Below are 19,096 nucleotides of genomic sequence, written 5' to 3' on the forward strand. Positions count from 1 at the left end.
GAGGGAGCTAACTACTGTGTCAGTTCCAAAATCTGAACAATTGAGATACGATATTTGTGCAAATATGGACCACTTAGAAGTTTCATTTTGTGTTTGGTAGTCCTTCTTTCTGTTGATATATTATGTTTGAAAACGAGACTGCATGCTGCTCCCCTGGGGTATGACAGCATGCTGCGTCGTGCCCGTGACCTGATGTACTGGCCAGCGATGACACAGGACATCAAACAGATAGCAGACAACTGTGAGGCTTGTCAGAGGATGAAGCCTCAGAACCAGAAGGAGACTCTGAAGCAGCATGACGATGGACAGCAGTGTTGGACAAAAATCGGAACAGATCTCTTCGAAATTTCGGGAAGGCAGTACCTGGTGACCGTGGACTATTTTTCCAATTTCATCGAGGTCGACTACCTGCCCAAGACAACTGCTGATGACTGTTGAGCCATTTTGCCAGATATGGTGTCCCGACAGAGATTGTGTCCGACCAGGGATCGCAATTCACGTCTGACGTTTTCCAGCGCTGGCTGAAGAGATGGGGGGTGATACACACAACTTCATCACCAACTCATTACCAGGCTAACGGGAAAGCGGAAGCTGCCGTCAAGACTGCGAAACACTTGATGTTGAAGTGTATCCAGAGTGGTTCAGATGTGTATGAGGCCCTTCTGGAACTGAGAAATACTCCCGCACAACAGGGATGGCGTTAGGCGTCGGACATCGGACATATAACGATGAAAATCCCCAAATGTCCGATTCACATTGCCGCATGTCGGTCAGATGTCCTATCGTTTTAGCCTGAGCGTGGTCATTGTCCGATATGTACTCCATTCCTTCGGACAGCGCGATATTCGTTAATTTTCATTTCAAGATACAAATCTTCTAAAAGACCGAACGCTCTCGTGTTCAGCTGTGCGGATCTTTTCTTTTGTCGGGAATTCCCGAACCGTTTGCGGTATGCGCCGTTTGGGTATAACCGTCTCGGTGCAGCGCACTGATCTAAAAATAGTGGATTCTTTTTAGATCAGTGCATGCTACAGGAGTACGGGAGACAACTCCAACTGACTAAATTTGTAGTCTGCTTTTGTTTTCGATACGAGACGAAGCACTGAATTATGCCGCTGAAAAAAACTAAAGCCTGCAAAAGATCAGCATTAGATCAAACCGATCATTTTGTTTGTCAACTTTTATCCAAATCATGCAGGATTTAATCAAAGTACGAGCTCTGAAGTTGTTCATGTTGGTTTCTTTTTTGTGGTTTCTTTGAAACTAAACAAATACAACATTATACGCACACTGTGTTCAGGGGCGGATCTGGGGGGGGGGGGTGCAATGGGTGCAATTGCACCCCCCCCAGCGGGACAAAAAAAAAAAAAAAAAAAAAAAGAAGAAAAAAAAAAAGAAGAAAAATGTATCACCTGAAAATAGCACTTTACACGCTCAGATTGCACCAGATTGCACAATTTTGCTTCCTTTTTAAAAAAAAATTCCGGGGGGGCATGCCCCCGGACCCCCCTAGCATGCTCGGCGCTTCGCGCCATCGGTTCGGCGCTTCGCGCCTTCGCTGATAAGATACAAAAAAACAAAAAAAAGAACTTTGCACCCCCCCCTTTCAAAACCCAGATCCGCCCCTGCTGTGTTGATGTATTTACTATATTTTGTGTGTGTTCTACAGCGCGCGCGCGTGGGTGTGTGTGTGTGCGTGTGTGTGTGGGCGCATGACTTTGGAACAATTCCATGAATTCATAATGTCCTATTACACTTTCTGAAAGCGGTCAAATGTCCTATTGATGCGGAAGAACTCAGGACATTTGTCCTATAGGTATGAATTTGTAGCAACATCCCTGCGCACAAGACACAAATGTCAGCCCTACTCAGCTGATGTTTGGACACCTGACGAGAAGCCGCATCCCAGCAGCTACTGAGAAGCAGCTTGGTAAGAAAGTGGTCAGGGAAGCCATGCAGAAGCGCACTCGTAGGCACCAATCTGTGAAGCGCTGCTACGATCGACAGGCACGTGACTTGCCTCCGCTCCAATCCGGTCAGCCTGTGTTTTTCCAACACAAAGAGGGTCAACGATGGCACTGGGGGTACTGTGCAGAAGAGACGAGATGAGCGGTCCTGTACTGCAATGTACTAAGGTTCTGTACTGCAATGGATCCCCTCCCACTGTGGTGTACAAGGAAACGAAGAGGCGGACAGGATGGCAAAGCTGGGTGCAGAAGATGAGCAAGAGAACAACCCTGTGAGCCTGACAGAGATGAAGACCATCATTAAGTCTCTGCACAGGACGCCCCAGCCACAGGACAGCTACCACCTGCTATCCAGACCACAGCAGGTGGTCATCTTCCGCCTGAGAACGGGACACAACAGACTTAACCAGCATCTCCACGGGAAGCTGCATGTTGTGCCCTCCCCCATGTGTTCTTGTGGAGAAGCAGAGCAGGACACGGCCCACATCCTACGAGACTGCAGGAACCACCAGGTGCTGAGAGAGGAAATCTGGCCATTGCCGGAGTACCTGCACAACAAGCTGTACGGGCCAGTGGCTGCGCTGCAGAAGACCACTAATTATATCTCAAGATCTGGACTCCAAGTTCTTTCTTTCTTTCTTTATTTGGTGTTTAACGTCGTTTTCAACCACGAAGGTTATATCGCGACGAGGGAAAGGGGGGAGATGGGATAGGGGAAAGGGGGGAGATGGGATAGAGCCACTTGTTAAGTGTTTCTTGTTCACAAAAGCACTAATCAAAAAATTGCTCCAGGGGCTTGCAACATAGTACAATATATGACCTTACTGGGAGAATGCAAGTTTCCAGTACAAAGGACTAAACATTTCTTACATACTGCTTGACTAAAATCTTTACAAACATTGACTATATTCCATACAAGAACCACTTAACAAGGGTAATAAGTGAAGAATTTTATGGGTGAGAAAAGGAAAGTAAAAGGACTTTGGGGAGGCAGAAATATAGAAGAAACAAGAAAAAGATCCTAATTAGGTTCACGGCATCGAGAGTGATGCGACCTTCTCTCAGAAATTAGTAGAGAAGGCTCCCCCATCCACCACACGGGGGACGCGCCTCTACGCTAATTAGGGGGCGCGAGGTGGACTCCAAGTGTGATCGGCGATCGAAAAGAAGAAGAAGAAGTGAAGCGGCAACCGACTCCGGGCCGCCATGTCTTTGATTTTCCCAAGCGCAATCTGGGCAAATGTATGCAACAGAAATGCAGTGAAAGATCGACTTTAGCGTCCACTCCAGACCTGAAAGTAGAAAGATTCTTTCTTTATTTATTTGGTGTTTAACGTCGTTTTCAACCACGAAAGTAGGAAGATATGAACAGTTAAAATAACGATCAGGTAACCTGTAGGCTATCCAAAAGATTAAAGGTTTCCATACATAAATAACCAAAACATGATTACAAAGTCAACGAAAGTAGATTCGTAGAATCGCCCAAATCAACGAAAGTCGTTTGTGTTTTTGGTGTGAACTTCGTTCCACCGCCAACCGGAAATGACGTGTACGCAACATTTGTGATGGAGCACTTCCTTATATGGCACGAAACGAATGTGGTTGGTTGAAAAAAGCCTGTACTAAATAAGCCTATTGTCAAATGGCATACATGTTCAGCATATACATTTCTGGATTCATCAGCCACTCTTCTGCAGAACTGCCTGGTGTGACCAACTGTTGCAGTTACCAAGTAGTTATTGAATAGGCTCGCCTGGGAGATATTCACGAGGTGACCCACTGTGGACGGAATGCCAATCACAGCCTTCTGTCTAGATGCCGTCCGTTGTATTTTTACACACTATTGTTATGCAATGGCCGACAGAGTTTCTGTAATGGGGTGGGTTAGATAGATAAGACAGAATTAAAGACAAAAAGAAACAGATCAGATAGGGACCTTATTTGTTTATCACGCTAAAAATAAACAAGAAAAAGTTAAAATTTAAATCAACAATATCAGTGTGATTTATTCTGAAGAATGACACTTCAAATGCTGTCAGATAATACTCTCGTTATCTAAAAAATACCGAAAAACGAGTTTTGTCGGTGGGTGCTTTATGGAACAAGGCAACACCCACCCTCTGAGTGTGCAATGCTGACCCGCTCACTTGAAATCTAAATGGTCAAAGTTCGGAAAAATCAAGTGAAACTGCGTCACTCGCTTTACCTCAAATGTATCTTTACGTCATTTCCCATCCGTCGGGAGTCGGTTCTAAATCTGTCGCTCTCTGTTCAACAAGAAAAACCGAAGCAATGTTCAACATGGTTTATCTTGTGAGATTGTTGTGTGTCAAACGCATTTGACCTGTGAATATTCATTACGTCAGGTGTGTGACTCAGATTGGTTGACCCAGGTCACGAGAATTCTTTGACTGACAGGCATAATCAGGTAGGAGCGCTCAAGTTCACATTGCGGCTGTTCTGTCCGTAATTCGCGGGGTCGCTGCGAAGTTTCTTTTGGTCGACATAAACGGTAATAAAACCGTTATTTCTAATATGCTGACTGTTAACAAATGATAACAGACATGTCTCACAAACGATATCAGCATTCGCCTGAAGGCTCATGATTAATATCTTTTTTCTCGACATGTTTGTTATGATTTGCTAACAGTCCGCATATTATAAATAACTCATAAGGTTGGGTTTTACGTCTTTCCCATTCCACTTCTACACTACTCGTCATAAAAAAAACACTTTACACATGCGTTTGAGGGCAGCTCTTTCTGATGAGGCCGTTTATCGTAAAACCTATTATATGACTAGAAAGGCCGTTTATTCCCCTAACTTATTCAGAAAACAGATTGAGTTTACATGACGTAGTGTCGATACAGTGGAACCTACAACACAGACACCCCCCATCGGACTATAAAAATGGTACTTGTTCGAATGAAAACTGTGGCTGTCATTTTTACGTAGCCTAGGCTATAATCAATTTTTGACTAAATATTTTCACAAAGACTGAAAATCGAGACAAGCGTATGTGTGTGTGTGTGTGTGTGTGTGTGTGTGTGTGTGTGTGTGTATTTGTTTGTGTGTGTGTGTATTTGTGTGTGTGTGTGTGTGTGGGTGTGGGTGACATATTTATGAAACTTTATATGTGAATTCTTCCAGATGATATTTCCACATAGGTGTTCTTTTTAATGTTTTCCATAATTGTCTTTGATGACGCCATATCCCATTTTATAAGAAAAGTTGAGGCGTCACTGTGGCGACTTCATTTTTTTATTCGAATTGATCTAAATTTTGGTCAAACAGGCTCACACTGGCAAGAACTACGTGTAACTTGTATGACAAAGGAAAGGGCTTGTCAAGCATCTTTTAGGCTGTGTCCATCATTGCCTTTTCGAGATCGTCTTGTTCCAATGTCCCAAGAGAAGCCAGTTAGGCTGAAGACATTAGGCGTTTAGCTGAGTAACCGTTTAATCCTGTTGCTGTCACGTTCGTCGCTATCGCTATATTCGTGATACTATTCTCGGTGAGCAGCAGAGGCGCGGGGGAAAAAATGTATGTAAATCTGTTGAAAAATAAAAATAGTTAGAGGACGGATGTAAGACAAAATTAGGGTGACGCGACAGCGCGTGGCGAGCTGTCACGGTAGACAGGAGAGAGACGTGACGACGTCGTGAGCTGGGTATATAGAGGGTCGTCTTGGTCATCAGGCGCCACTACACAGAGAGCAGCCCCTCGCCACCTGGTGTGTTGTAGTCCCTATCGTCTGTCCTCCTCACCACAGCAATGGCATCAGCTATCAGCATTTCCTGCTTCTTCCTCCTTGCACGTAAGCCACCCTATTTTCCTTAATATTCGTACCTATTGAACGTTTCTCTCCTTTCTATAAGTCACTTACCCTAGATACTGGTAAGGTAATAATGCTAGCGTCAACATTTCTCTTGTCATGCTCATACTAATAAGTAAGCAGGAGATTGCCCAACTCTATAGTAATCATTTTTACATAGGATGTCTTTTCCTGCGCCAGTTTTCTTGATTTAAATTGATGTAGAAATATTGTTGATAACATTAATAAGGCTTTATTTTGATACCTAGCTCATTGTGTAGTTGGATGTACAGTCTGAGAATGGTAAACGAATGCAAATTTAGTTTAACCCAATTTAGTATAGATTTTGAGTGATTAAATACTAGCTTGGGAATTTCATTGCAAACCTTTTCTCGCGTGCTGTTCCATATTACTAGCTTTGCCAAAATACATTTTAATGATAAATTATGTTCATAATTTGACTTACTCGAAACTGACAGGTCCAATTGTAATATCGCAAAACTTGCCTTACATGTGTACACATTGGTTTGTTTTGAAACATTTGCACGAGGACTCAGATACTTTCGGTAACAGCTGTACAATATAACTAGACCAAACATGTGTTTATTTAATAGTTCTATTATTGCCTACACCCCACCTCGTGAAATGTTAGGCTCAACTTCTCCGATCTGGCCAGGTTTTAAAATGGGATAAGACCATCCCCCAAATTGGTCACATATCAAAAATTAACACCCTGACTGCTTGCTGTGGGGAGTTACAATTTTTAGCTGAATACATTTCTTAAAAATCCACTAGTGGCTTTTACGAAATTGATTCATTAAATAATTCCAACTATGCACAGAGAGCCTCCCGGGCTGTTCGTTTTGGTATGTGTCCAAGTGGAGGGCTCGTAGTCACATCCCGTGTACAGCCACATCGGAGACGACGTGTGAGACGTAGCCCGTGTACAGCCACATCGGAGACGACGTGTGAGACGTAGCCAGCTTTGCGTGCATACTTTCATATTCAGAAAATGAAGAGTCAAAGTCACGAGGCTAAAATTGGAGCTTGCAGAATAAACAAAAAGTCTGTTTGCTCAAAATGTTCGTGCGCCACGGTTAGTTAATAAATACTTAAACTCTCTCGTTCAAATTTATGACTGTGACGCCGTCGTTCTATCCCAAATGCTGAATTAAGTTAAACTTTTCAAAAGAATCTTGAATTGATGAAAGGAACGATGACAATGAAGGAAGTGCACTTGTCCTTATTGCCACGTGATATAATTGGAAAGGGTCGTTTATGGTTGTGATAAATCGCCCCGGAATAGCCAACTAGGTTGAAGCAACATGAAAAACCAACAACCATCCAACCAGCGTGTTGGTTTCTTGTCTTTATATAACCAGCGTGTTGGTTTCTTGTCTTTATATAACCAGCGTGTTGGTTTCTTGTCTTTATATAACCAGCGTGTTGGTTTCTTGTCTTTATATAACCAGCGTGTTGGTTTCTTGTCTTTATATAACCAGCGTGTTGGTTTCTTGTCTTTATATAACCAGTAGCGGGTACGTGTTGCTGGTTTGAAGCTGCGGTGTTTGTTGTCCTCGTCGTGAGTGTGTGACGAAGTGTGGGTGTTTTTGCCAGTGTGCAGGTGGTGTGACGTTGCCAATGGAGCCAGCATAGCAGGGACCCCCGCTGTGCCTGCCGCCCCTGCCGTCCTCCCGCCCGCCGTGGTGGCCGCCATCTACGACAACTTGGACGACTTAATCGAGGACCCCGTTTTCATCGAGGAGCTGCTGACGAACATTCAGGCCGACGTGAATGGTACCAGTTCCAAAGAGATCGCCCCTGGCGACTTGGCCGACAACAGCACAAAAGTGGCAAGCAGTGACGCGGGAAGCAGTCCGGAAAAACAGGGCGATGTGGATACTGACAGCGACAAGGATGACGGGGTTCTCTTCAATGTCTTGCATGACGCTGACAGCACAGATGATGCTAACAATGACCGCAAAGATGACGCTGACGATAACAGCAACGATGACGCTGACAATAACAGCAAAGATGACGCTGACGATAACAGCAAAGATGACGCTGACAATAACAGCAAAGATGACGCTGACGATAACAGCAAAGATGACGATAACAGCAAAGATGACGCTGACGATAACAGCACAGATGATTCTGACAGTGCTGACAGCGAGGAATCTGACAGCAACGAATCTGACAGCAACGAATCTGACAGCAACGAATCCACCAGCCAAGAAGACGTGTCGGCGGGCAGTCACAGTGATGGATCTTGGCGCAGCGCTGAAGACAATGACCTGTTCGACATCCTGGACGACGACCAGTGGACCAAGAGCCAGCTGGCCAAGCTGGGCAAGCTGAACACCATGCCTGGTCAGTACGCACAACTTTCTTTCACAAACAACTACGCTTATATTAGTCCTAATCTTTTGTTTCATATGTTATGTAACGTACAATAATGTAGACGCCCATACGACTTGTCAAAAGGAACTAAGCATGACGTTTTTATTGTCAGGCGACAAAAATTGCCACATTTGAGGAACTGCTGGACGCATATCTTTCAAACTGTAACAGCATCGTGAATACACATCAGGCATACATGTGCATTCTTAAGTCATTTAAGACATTGCTTATGCTCTCCTGCGATATTCCAGGAAGGGTTTGGAAAGTGCAGGTGAGTCTTTGCAAACCTGGTTCAAAGCATGTAGCAAGGCACACTCCTTCCTGTGAAACAATTCAGATGTTATATCTCGGGCAACTCTTGCCAGGCTTGTACTTGGGATAAGGCCATCCCTCCACTTGGGACAAGGCCATCCCTCCACTTGGGACAAGGCCATCCCTCCACTTGGGACAAGGCCATCCCTCCACTTGGGACAAGGCCATCCCTCCACTTGGGACAAGGCCATCCCTCCACTTGGGACAAGGCCATCCCTCCACTTGGGACAAGGCCATCCCTCCACTTGGGACAAGGCCATCCCTCCACTTGGGACAAGGCCATCCCTCCACTTGAGACACATACAAACAATCAACAGCCTGACTACATGTACTTATTTTCTTTAAAAAAAAAAGAGACCAGTGATGATGTCAGAAGTATTTAGGTAAAAAGCTTCAACAGCACACCAATACAAATAAAGCCAGAGGGAGAAACAATGTTTGGACTTTTGGGTTTATAGCTGGTGAAGTCCTTATTAAGGCCGTTGTGCATGTTACCAGGTCAGTGCCCGGCGTATCCTGTGAACATTGAAGCATCCCAGATCACCATCAACACCCTGAACGGCTGTCAAATGTGAGTAAGCCCTAACTTTATAGTGTTACCCCTCAACATGCTCCACAAGGACAGTTACTTCTTTTTGTTTTAACATGAAATGAGTGTATACAATATGCCGTCAAGTAGCACCCACATTCCTGCGCTCGAAATTGTTACCAAACTAAATGCACCTCCCGGTACAGGAAGAGGGAAGACGGAAAGAACTTGCATATCTGACCAATTTTATCTGAAGTTTGTTTGTTTGTTTGTTTGTTTGCTTAACGCCCAGCCGACCACGAAGGGCCATATCAGGGTGGTGCTGCTTTGACATATAACGTGCGCCACACACAAGACAGAAGTCGCAGCACAGGCTTCATGTCTCACCCAGTCACATTATTCTGACACCGGACCAACCAGTCCTAGCACTAACCCCATAATGCCAGGCGGAGCAGCCACTAGATTGCCAATTTTAAAGTCTTAGGTATGACCCGGCCGGGGTTCGAACCCACGACCTCCCGATCACGGGGCGGACGCCTTACCACTAGGCCAACCGTGCCGGTTTTATCTGAAGTGGGTTGTTCACTGTGTACGTAGCAATAGGCCTTGTTGTTCAGTATGACAGAACTAACAGGATGCACTGCATTGCACCTAGCTTTAGAACAGACAGGCACCGTGCTGTACCGAGCTTATCTAGTAGTAGTTGTTGTTTTAGTGTGATAATAATGACAGGCTGCATTGTGTTGTACCTAACTCTCTGATTATTAGTGTTGTTGTTTCAGTGTGATAAAACTGACAGGCTGCAGTAATTATGTTGTTGCACTCTCTGGTTCATGTTGTTGTTTCAGTGCGAATTAGAACGGACAGGCTGCAGTGTGTTGTTGCACTCTCTGGTTGTTGTTGTTTCAGTGTGATAGAGCTCTCTGGGCAGACCGGACAGAAGGTCAGCACTATGACAGATGGAGAAGTCCAGATGAATAGGTAAGTTGTATATTTGAGAAACAAGCATTGAGAGGTGCACTATTTGTTGCCAATTAAGCCTCCCTGTAATAATAAAACAAGTCGTGTAAGGCGAAATAACAACATTTAGTCAAGCTGTCGAACTCACAGAATGAAACTGAACGCACTGCGTTTTTCACCAAGACCACATACTCGTAGTTTCGTCAGTCCACCGCTCGTGGCAAAGGCAGTGAAATCGACAAGCCATGCAGAATAGTGCGGTAGTGGTCGCGCTGAGCAGGATTACACGCTTTTCTGTATGTCTATTCTTTTTAGCTTCCTGACGGTTTGTTTTTCATCCTAACATATCATATCTATATGTTTTTTGAATCAGGGACCGACAAGGAATAAGATGAAATTGTTTTTAAATCGATTTCGGAAAATTGATTTTAATCATAATTTTCATATTTCTAATTTTCAGAGCTTGTTTGTAATCCAAATAAAACATATGTATATGTTTTTGGAATCAGAAAATGACGAAGAATAAGATGACATTATTTTTGGAAATCTGAAAATTGTTAAAAAAAAATAATTTATAAAACGATCCAAATTTACGTTCATCTTATTCTCCATCATTTTCTGATTCCAAAAACATATAAATATGTTATATTTAGATTAAAAACAAGCTCTGAAAATTAAATATATAAAAATTATTATCAAAATTAAATTGTCGAAATCAATTTAAAAACACTTTCATCTTATTCCTTGTCGGTTCCTGATTCCAAAAACATATATGTGATATGTTTGGATTAAAAACACGCTCAGAAAGTTAAAACAAAGAGAGGTACAGAAAAGCGTGCTATCCTTCTTAGCGCAACTACTACCCCGGTCTTGTTGTCAATTTCACTGCCTTTGCCATGAGCGGTGGACTGACGATGCTACGAGTATACGGTCTTGCTGAAAAATGGCATTGCGTTCAGTTTCATTCTGTGAGTTCGACAGCTACTTGACTAAATGTTGTATTTTCGCCTTACGCGACTTGTTAATATTGAGATCCTTTATAAAGGAAAGATACCAGACTAAAAACTAACTGCACACACACAAAACTTGCCCAGTCCACTCAAAATATCCTTAATTTAATGTTTGCGATCAAAGCCTTCAAGGAAAAAAGATACTTGTAAATTCTTCTAAAATTTGCAGTGCATTTGAAGGCTGATGTCTGCTCTCTTATCGCATGTACATTTTTGATGGAAAAAAACAAAGCATAAAACATGTTCAAACTGTTTATTTACATAAAGGTGTAAGCGTAAAAGTGCCTCTCCCCCAAATGGGTATTTCCAGTGTTTGCCTCATAGTTACGTTTTTCTACCTTGGTTATCCCAATGTATTGCTGTGCAGTGTTTGAATTCAGTGACATCAAAATAAAAGCTGATGATGTAAATCACATCCATGTCTACAGGGTGCTGAGCGACACCAGAGTCACTTTCCTTGTCAGTGACGATGACATCAACTCCAAAGAGGTCAATGATGACAAAAGTAGCACTGATGACGACACGACTGTTGACAATGATGATGAGGTGAAAGACGACAGTGCTGACGACAGCGCTGACGACAGCGACAGCGCTGACAACAGCGACAGCGCTGACGACAGCGACAGCGCTGACGACAGCGCTGACGACAGCGCTGACGACAGCGCTGACAACAGCGCTGACGCCAGCACTGACGACAGCGCTGACATCAGCGCTGACGACAAGGATGATGAGGTAAAAGACGACAGCGCTGACGACAGTGTGGCGGATGACAAGAGTCAGGATGACAAGACTCAGGATGACAAGAGTCAGGATGGCAAGAGTCAGGATGACAAGAGTCAGGATGGCAATACTCAGGATGACAAGAGTCAGGATGGCAAGAGTCAGGATGACAAGACTCAGGATGACAAGAGTCAGGATGGCAAGACTCAGGATGACAAGAGTCAGGATGACATCATCAACAGCAACAAAATGATTGAGAGCCAGACAAGCAGCACATCCCCTGGCACTGACGACGTGACCAGCAACCAGGATGACAAGACTCAGGATGACAAGAGTCAGGATGGCAAGAGTCAGGATGACATCATCAACAGCAACAAAATTATTGAGAGCCAGACAAGCAACACATCCCCTGGCACTGACGACGTGACCAGCAACCAGGATGACAAGACTCAGGATGACAAGAGTCAGGATGGCAAGAGTCAGGATGACATCATCAACAGCAACACAATGATTGAGAGCCAGACAAGCAACACATCCCCTAGCACTGACGACGTTAGCAGCACATAAACGGACAGTAGTTATGCCATCATGACAGCAGCTTGATTAAGGGCTATAACAGGCCATCATCACAACAGCTATAAGGGCTACACTCCCCCCTGCACCCTTGCCTGATCATATTCAAGATCACTTTACCAGTCTTAGGAAACCAAGTCTAACCAATACACATCATATTGAGGATCACTTTGACACCAAGTCTAACCAATACACATCATATTGAACACAAATTTGCAATGTCTGCTTGTTTTACTTGCTTTTTAAAAATGTTATTTCCCTTTTTTATGGGACAAAAACTGTTTAGGTATACTCATTAAACTTTAATGGTGTCGATAAGATTTACTACTGTTTACTTCAGCCAGGTACCGACATACAGGAATGCTAGTTCTAATGGTTACAGGGAGAAATTATCAACAGATCTGAGTGGACAGTCTTGCATCAATCTCTACTCTGTGAGAAGTATCTGATTAGAGGTTTCATATTTTGACCTAAATGCTCCCAGTGGATCTGCTTTGTTTATTTTACTTAATATTACTGCCTTAATATTACTGCCTTATGTTGCTGCCTTTCTTCTCTTGTGCACTTAAAAAACATACAAGAAAAAGAAATGAAGCAGAAACAGACAGATGTAAATTTACGTCAGAAAATTATTTGTTTTTCTTTTTTATCGTGAATAAAGAAATGCAAATTGCCACCAAGTTGAAGTGTACATGGTTTGAAAGTCGTCAGTGCACATGCTTGTACCTCTGGCTGGTTGACGTGGTTTGGTTGCCTCCCAGTTGAGCACTTAATTAAGTGCACAAGACTAATGCTTTCTTCTTCAAATCTGATCTACCTCTTCCCAACTGTTCATGAAAGAATAATAACTGCAGGTTTAAAAGCTTAAACAAACAAAAACAAACTTTTTAGACTTTTGAACCTAAAACTTCCTCGCTTTTTGTTAAATCTGCATAAAAGGATAAATGCAGTGATAATGAGCAGTGTCAGGTATTGAACAAACAAACAGATGATCACAATCACTTTCCAGGGTTTAGCCTGGGAGAGAGAGGCAATGGGACATTTGTCCCACTCAACCAAATTCCGATGGGACATAGTTGAAGGCAAGAAGCGCCAGCGGCCTGTATGCGTTTTGACCAATGATGCAAAATGGTGCAATATGGTGCCATTTGAGAATTAGACGCTATATCGTATACTAGATGAATACCCGCTTCGCCGGGTAGCCGGCTTCGCCGGGAAGAAGTACTTAGAGCCGTACGCCGGCTTCGCCGGGTCCGAACAATGGACCCGCCAAGCTTAGGTCCCTCCCAGATTCGTGGAATGGGAACAGCACGAAAATGATTCAGTGGCCATAATGCCATTCCTGACCATATCGAGTCCCATCCTTGTCGACGAATGTAACCGTGTTAATCACCTTTGGAGGCGAACTCCACTCAAACAGGATTGAGCAATTTAGAGCTTATCTGTAAGCCCTTTTGAACTGTTATGGCTTTTCAAAGGAAGGCCAGTACATACAAATACGCAAAAGCCGCCAGACCACATCACAAACAGAACTGAACAATCCCCAGGTGTTGCTCACATAGAGACACACACACACACACACACACACACACACACACACACACACAAACACAGAGAAGCCGTATCTATAGAGAGATAGATGACAGTGTATTTTTCGCGTGGCTATAAATTGATTCGACCTTTGCACTTTTACAGTGAGGATAATTTACGGGTCCAATTTACGTTCTGGACACTGCGGTGACCTTCTAAAAATAGTAACAGAACGCCGGGAATATCCGAAGTTGCCCCCTCATACTATAGTGCACCATACGAAGGAAGGGAGGTAAACGCTGAAAACATGGAGAAGATAAGGAAGAGTTACTGGGAATGGTGAAATGAACACAAAAACCAAAATCGGTTCAGCGCTGCGCGCTGAGAGCACGTGTTGAAATATCTCATCGATGATATTGTGTCCCGGGTGTAGCTGAATACGGTGTCCAAATTTGAAAAAGATCCACCGAGAACTTTGGCTTTGGTGTGTCGGTATGGGGGCCCGGGTAGCTGTATGGGGGCCCGGATAGCTGAGGTGGAATCAAAATCGGTTCAGCGCTGCGCGCTGAGAGCACGTGTTGAAATATCTCATCGATGAGGTTGTGTCCGGGGTCTCTCTGAATAAGCCCACCAAATTTGAAGCAGATCCATCGAGAACTTTGGCCGTGCATCGCGAAGACACAGACACACAGACACAAGTCGTATATATATATAGATATATCTCTGTAATGTGTGTGTGTGTATGTGCGTGTGTGTGTGTGTGTGTGTGTGTGTTTAATCCGATATAAAATGTACATTTGATGGCGCAGTGGTAGGTAATCTCAATGCGCCCTTTGGCGCACTGAAGGGAATTGTGATGGGACATTTTCAGATGTAATGCGCCAATGGCGCAGGGCGCACTAGTAAATGAAACCCTGCTTTCACTTTGGAATATTACTTTATTGTCACATCGCTGGGAAATTCGGGTCGCTTCCTCCCAGTGGAAAGCTAGCAGCAACAGAGTCGCGCTACCCAAGTGTCTGAATGTTTAGGTGTAATCAGTCACCTGCACTAATGGCAGAATGACCAAGGTATTTTAAGTGCCACTGTGGTGACAAGGGGGTGGCAAATGGATACCATCTATGAGTCTGCACATAAAGTTGACCCGCGTCCGTCCCGTCCCAGATTCGAACAAGCGACCTTGGGATAAAATAACAATCAGGTAACCTATATCCAAAACATTAAATGTTTCCATACAGATATAGCCAAAACATTAAATGTTTCCATACAGATATAGCCAAAACATTAAATGTTTCCATACAGATATAGCCAAAACATGATTACAAAGCCAACGAAAGCAGATTCGTAGAAACGCCCAAATCAACGAAAGTCGTTTGTGTTTCTGGTGTGTTCGAACTTCGTTTCGTCGCCAACCGAAAATGATGTGTACGCAACATTTGTGATGTAGCACTTCCTTATATGGCACGAAACAAATGTGGTTGGTTGAAAAACAGCTGTACTAAATAAGCCAAATATCATGTAGCATGGTGGCATACACATGTTTGCAAAATAATGGCAAATTTTAAAGGCAATTTTGACGTTTTTGCAACGCATGAATGGTATTTTCACCTTAGCATAGAATAATGTTAACTTTTTCATCTTAGTCAAGACTGGCGAATCGGTCAGCACAACGGCCTCGATCCCTCTTGAATATGAAGTATGCTCAGCCCTGAGAGAGCAAACAAGAAGTTACCACAGCAAAAGTCAAGCATTGAATGAATTCAGCTGTCAAGGTCTGATGCAGGCAGTATAAAGGTTGGGTTTCAGACCATCTTCGCTGTACGGAATTTTGCACATGCTTCTGAGCCCTATCTTTTCAAACACTCAGCCCCTGATGGTCATAGATAGACTACAGCTTTAAGACATTATAAAATCTGACAAAATCAGGTCTCAAAAAGGAAGGTTCTAGGATCAAAGGGAGGTAGCTCTTATTTTGTTAACCTGTTGCTCAATGATCTCGAACCTTCTCAAAGAAGGAAAGGAAGGAACTCATGGCACTAAAACCCGGGCAAACACCCTATAAATATCTCAGAATATCCATTTTTAATTGGCCAGCAAATACCCGGGTGAAGCCGGGTCCTTTACAGTTGATAAGAATGAATGTAAGTGTGTGTGTGTGTGTGTGTGTGTGTGTGTGTGTGTGTGTGTGTGTGTGTGTGTGTGTGTGATGATGCCATACCTCAGAGTCGGAGAGCAAGAGGATTAAGGAACAACTGATAATGTGCATGCACACAGCCAAGAAGCCACAGATATGCACCTTGGTTTTAGTTTTTTGTTTTTGATTAATTGTATCCTTTCTCAGATAATATGTGCCTCCACCATTATCGAATACGATATATAGTGCAAGGCCAGGACAACGCCACCTGTTCATCTGTAGCAAGCATATAGTGCCAGTGACATTAGAGATTCTCTATTGGTCTTATCAGAAGAATAAATTAGGTAGAAAAAATCAAACAAGTACAGGATTAAGGTTCCAGAAACCAAGGGAGGTAACTTGCTTTTTAATCCACTGAAAGGGGAGGTAACTCTTACCGTGCAAGCCTTCCTTACCATTCTCGAAGGGTGTAAAGGGATGAAGTTTGACATGCTGCTCAATAAGCTCAATCTTTCTCAAGGAAGGCAGGTAACTGATCATGTCATGAACACACTTTAATGGTGCTCGACGACCACCATGTGAATTCTTGTTTGAGTAACCATTCCCAAATGCCAAAATTAAAGAAAATGAGGACACAAGGTTTATCATTTAAAGGATCATGTTCAACAAATTGTCGGTGCGGGAGGGGGGTGGGGGTGGATGGGGATGTACACTAACTCAATGATTGTCATTTGCACCAAATATTTAGGATTTTTCCTGGCATCAAATCCTCTTCATGATGACATTCTAACATCTCCATTCATGTTTGTTTCCGAGTTATAATTTCTATTTCTTTTTCCTGTATGCGTCATTCTTTTTAGAATTAATTTAGAAAGCTCTTAAAAGGATCCGACACCGATCAATGCACAGCATAGTGACGATTGTGAACAAGTTCCGTAACTCTTATCTTCCGGGCCTTACCTCCCCCTGTTTTCCTGATCCCCCAAAACAAATGTTTGCTTGCCCTCGTGTCCTTCGTCTTTTTCTTTCGCTCCTGTGTCATTATGACGTCAAACCTACAATAACGTCACGGAACACGTAAAAGAAAGTCCATGTTTCTGGTCCAAGACGTTCCACCTATTACAAGTCTCGGTTACTATGCTTGCCAAGAATCTTTCATTCTTTGTGCGTGGTTGTGAGTGCGTGTTCGTTTCTGTGTGTGTGTGTGTGTGTGTGTGTGGCGTGTCTGTATGTGTGTGTGTGTATGCGTGTGTGTGTATATAATTATGTGTGTGATTGTGGGTGTCTGTATGTGTATATTTATGTTTGTGTGTGAGTATTTGGATATGGGTGCGTCTCAGAATCTCGTCCTCTGTTTGTGACATTATCACCAAAAGTAAAATCTTCCCAGAAAACTTTGATAATACTATTTACACACTTCTCAGGGTGTACCTTTTCAGTTTAAACAAGAAAAAATATAACATTGCCTTTAGTTTGCCATATATTGAGCATTATTTGGACCATGTGTGCAAAATCACCCGTGTAACATGGAAAAAATAAAAGACAAAAAAACTGCATTTATAAGGCTGAAAACGACTTTTATTCAGTTATTATTGTTGAATCACAAGCCATTATAGAGTTCAATATGAAATGACTACATGCAAACAACAAAATAATGTTTTTTTCAAAGTTCCATGCATTCGTCAAAATTTCAATACAAAAATGAAAATTAATTAATGATATCCTGATCAGAACATGTTGATACATGGCATTCATTCAGTTTTATTGACATTTAACCTTCACAATAGCATATATACAAAGATTTGTTGCTCTAAGACAAAATGTTAGAAAGTTATCCCAAAAGAATGCAAAATGGTCACCGATGTAACATGGAAACATCACTTTTGTAACAAAGAAACGGTTATGCTTTTTCCCACAAACTTTACTAAATGAAGCTGATTTTGCAACCAGATTCTTCTTAGGTAAAATGCCAAACACTAAAATAGGAACAGAAAGAAAAAAAGCTGGACAAAATCAAGCAAACTTGGCCCCAAAAAAGAGAAACATTAATGAAAAGTTCATCACCCACGTAACTCGGAAACGAACAACCAGACATGTATTATAAGGTTTGACATGAAGAATGCAAATGTTCAAAAGTGGTTCATTCAATTGTTGAGACAATAAACCAAAGGCATTGGTTACATATAGAACAGTTGCCACTTGCAGTTAATTAATTTATTTTAAAAGAAATAATGCCCCCTGGCATTGAAGGTGGGGTCACGAATCATGGTTGCATCAGATGTAGGGACTAAGGAAATATCATCGATCCCTAGAAAGCAATAGTAGTTCCCCTCCGGTTTCCTTCGAAGGAACGTTACCACCAGTTCATCAGGTCGAATCTCTTGCACCTGAAACATGCAAGTACCTGCGATTTCAACTAAAGATTGATGCAATATGTGTACTAGTTTCACTAACATGAATTTGTTTAATGTCTATCAAGATTTTGATGCATCCACATTCACTGGCTAAAAACAAAATAAAGTAATTATTTTGTTCAGACTTACCATTCCATTGAACATACAACTTTTACAATTAAAGAAAACATTGACACTTACCGTTCCTTTAAATGGATTTCGGAAATTTAATTTTGATCATAATTTTTTATATTTTTAATTTTCAGAGCTTGTTTTTAATCCAAATATAACATATTTATATGTTTTTGGAATCAGGAAATGATGTAAAATAAGATGAACGTAAATGTGGATCGTTTTATATAAAAAAAAAAAATTATTACAATTTTCAGATTTTTAATGGCCAAAGTCATTAATTAATTTTTAAGCCACCAAGCTGAAATGCAATACCGAAGTCCGGCCTTCGTCGAAGATTGCTTTACACAAATTTCAATCAATTTAATTGAAAAATGAGGGTGTGACAGTGCCGCCTTAACTTTTACAAAAAGCCGGATATGACGTCATCAAAAGTATTTGTCGAAAAAAAGAAAAAAACGTCCGGGGATATCATACCCAGGAACTCTCATGTCAAATTTCATAAAGATCGGTCAAGTAGTTTAGTCTGAATCGCTCTACACACACACACGCACAGACAAACAGACACACACACACACATACACCACGACCCTCGTTTCGATTCCCCCTCTATGTTAAAACA

The 19,096-nt window shown here is 42.4% G+C and overlaps 1 protein-coding gene across 1 annotated transcript; it reads left to right on the top strand.

Annotated features, from left to right (window-relative positions):
* The first annotated feature begins 5,634 nt into the window (after positions 1-5,634).
* Positions 5,635-12,961, top strand: LOC138973160 (dentin sialophosphoprotein-like). The gene is made up of 5 exons (XM_070345836.1): positions 5,635-5,784; positions 7,399-8,151; positions 8,992-9,064; positions 9,932-10,003; positions 11,421-12,961. The coding sequence occupies exons 1-5, from the start codon at positions 5,742-5,744 to the stop codon at positions 12,277-12,279; spliced, it is 1,800 nt and encodes a 599-aa protein (XP_070201937.1). The 5' UTR covers positions 5,635-5,741; the 3' UTR covers positions 12,280-12,961.
* The last annotated feature ends 6,135 nt before the right edge of the window (positions 12,962-19,096 follow it).

Source organism: Littorina saxatilis, linkage group LG8 (genome assembly GCF_037325665.1).
Source record: "Littorina saxatilis isolate snail1 linkage group LG8, US_GU_Lsax_2.0, whole genome shotgun sequence".
NCBI lineage: Eukaryota > Metazoa > Mollusca > Gastropoda > Littorinimorpha > Littorinidae > Littorina > Littorina saxatilis.

Coding starts and splice junctions, on each gene's coding strand:
- LOC138973160 (XM_070345836.1), top strand. CDS start 5,742: ATGGCATCAGCTATCAGCATTTCCTGCTTCTTCCTCCTTGCAC. Junction 5,785..7,398: donor CTGCTTCTTCCTCCTTGCAC/GTAAGCCACCCT, acceptor TGTTTTTGCCAG/TGTGCAGGTGGTGTGACGTT. Junction 10,004..11,420: donor GGAGAAGTCCAGATGAATAG/GTAAGTTGTATA, acceptor CCATGTCTACAG/GGTGCTGAGCGACACCAGAG.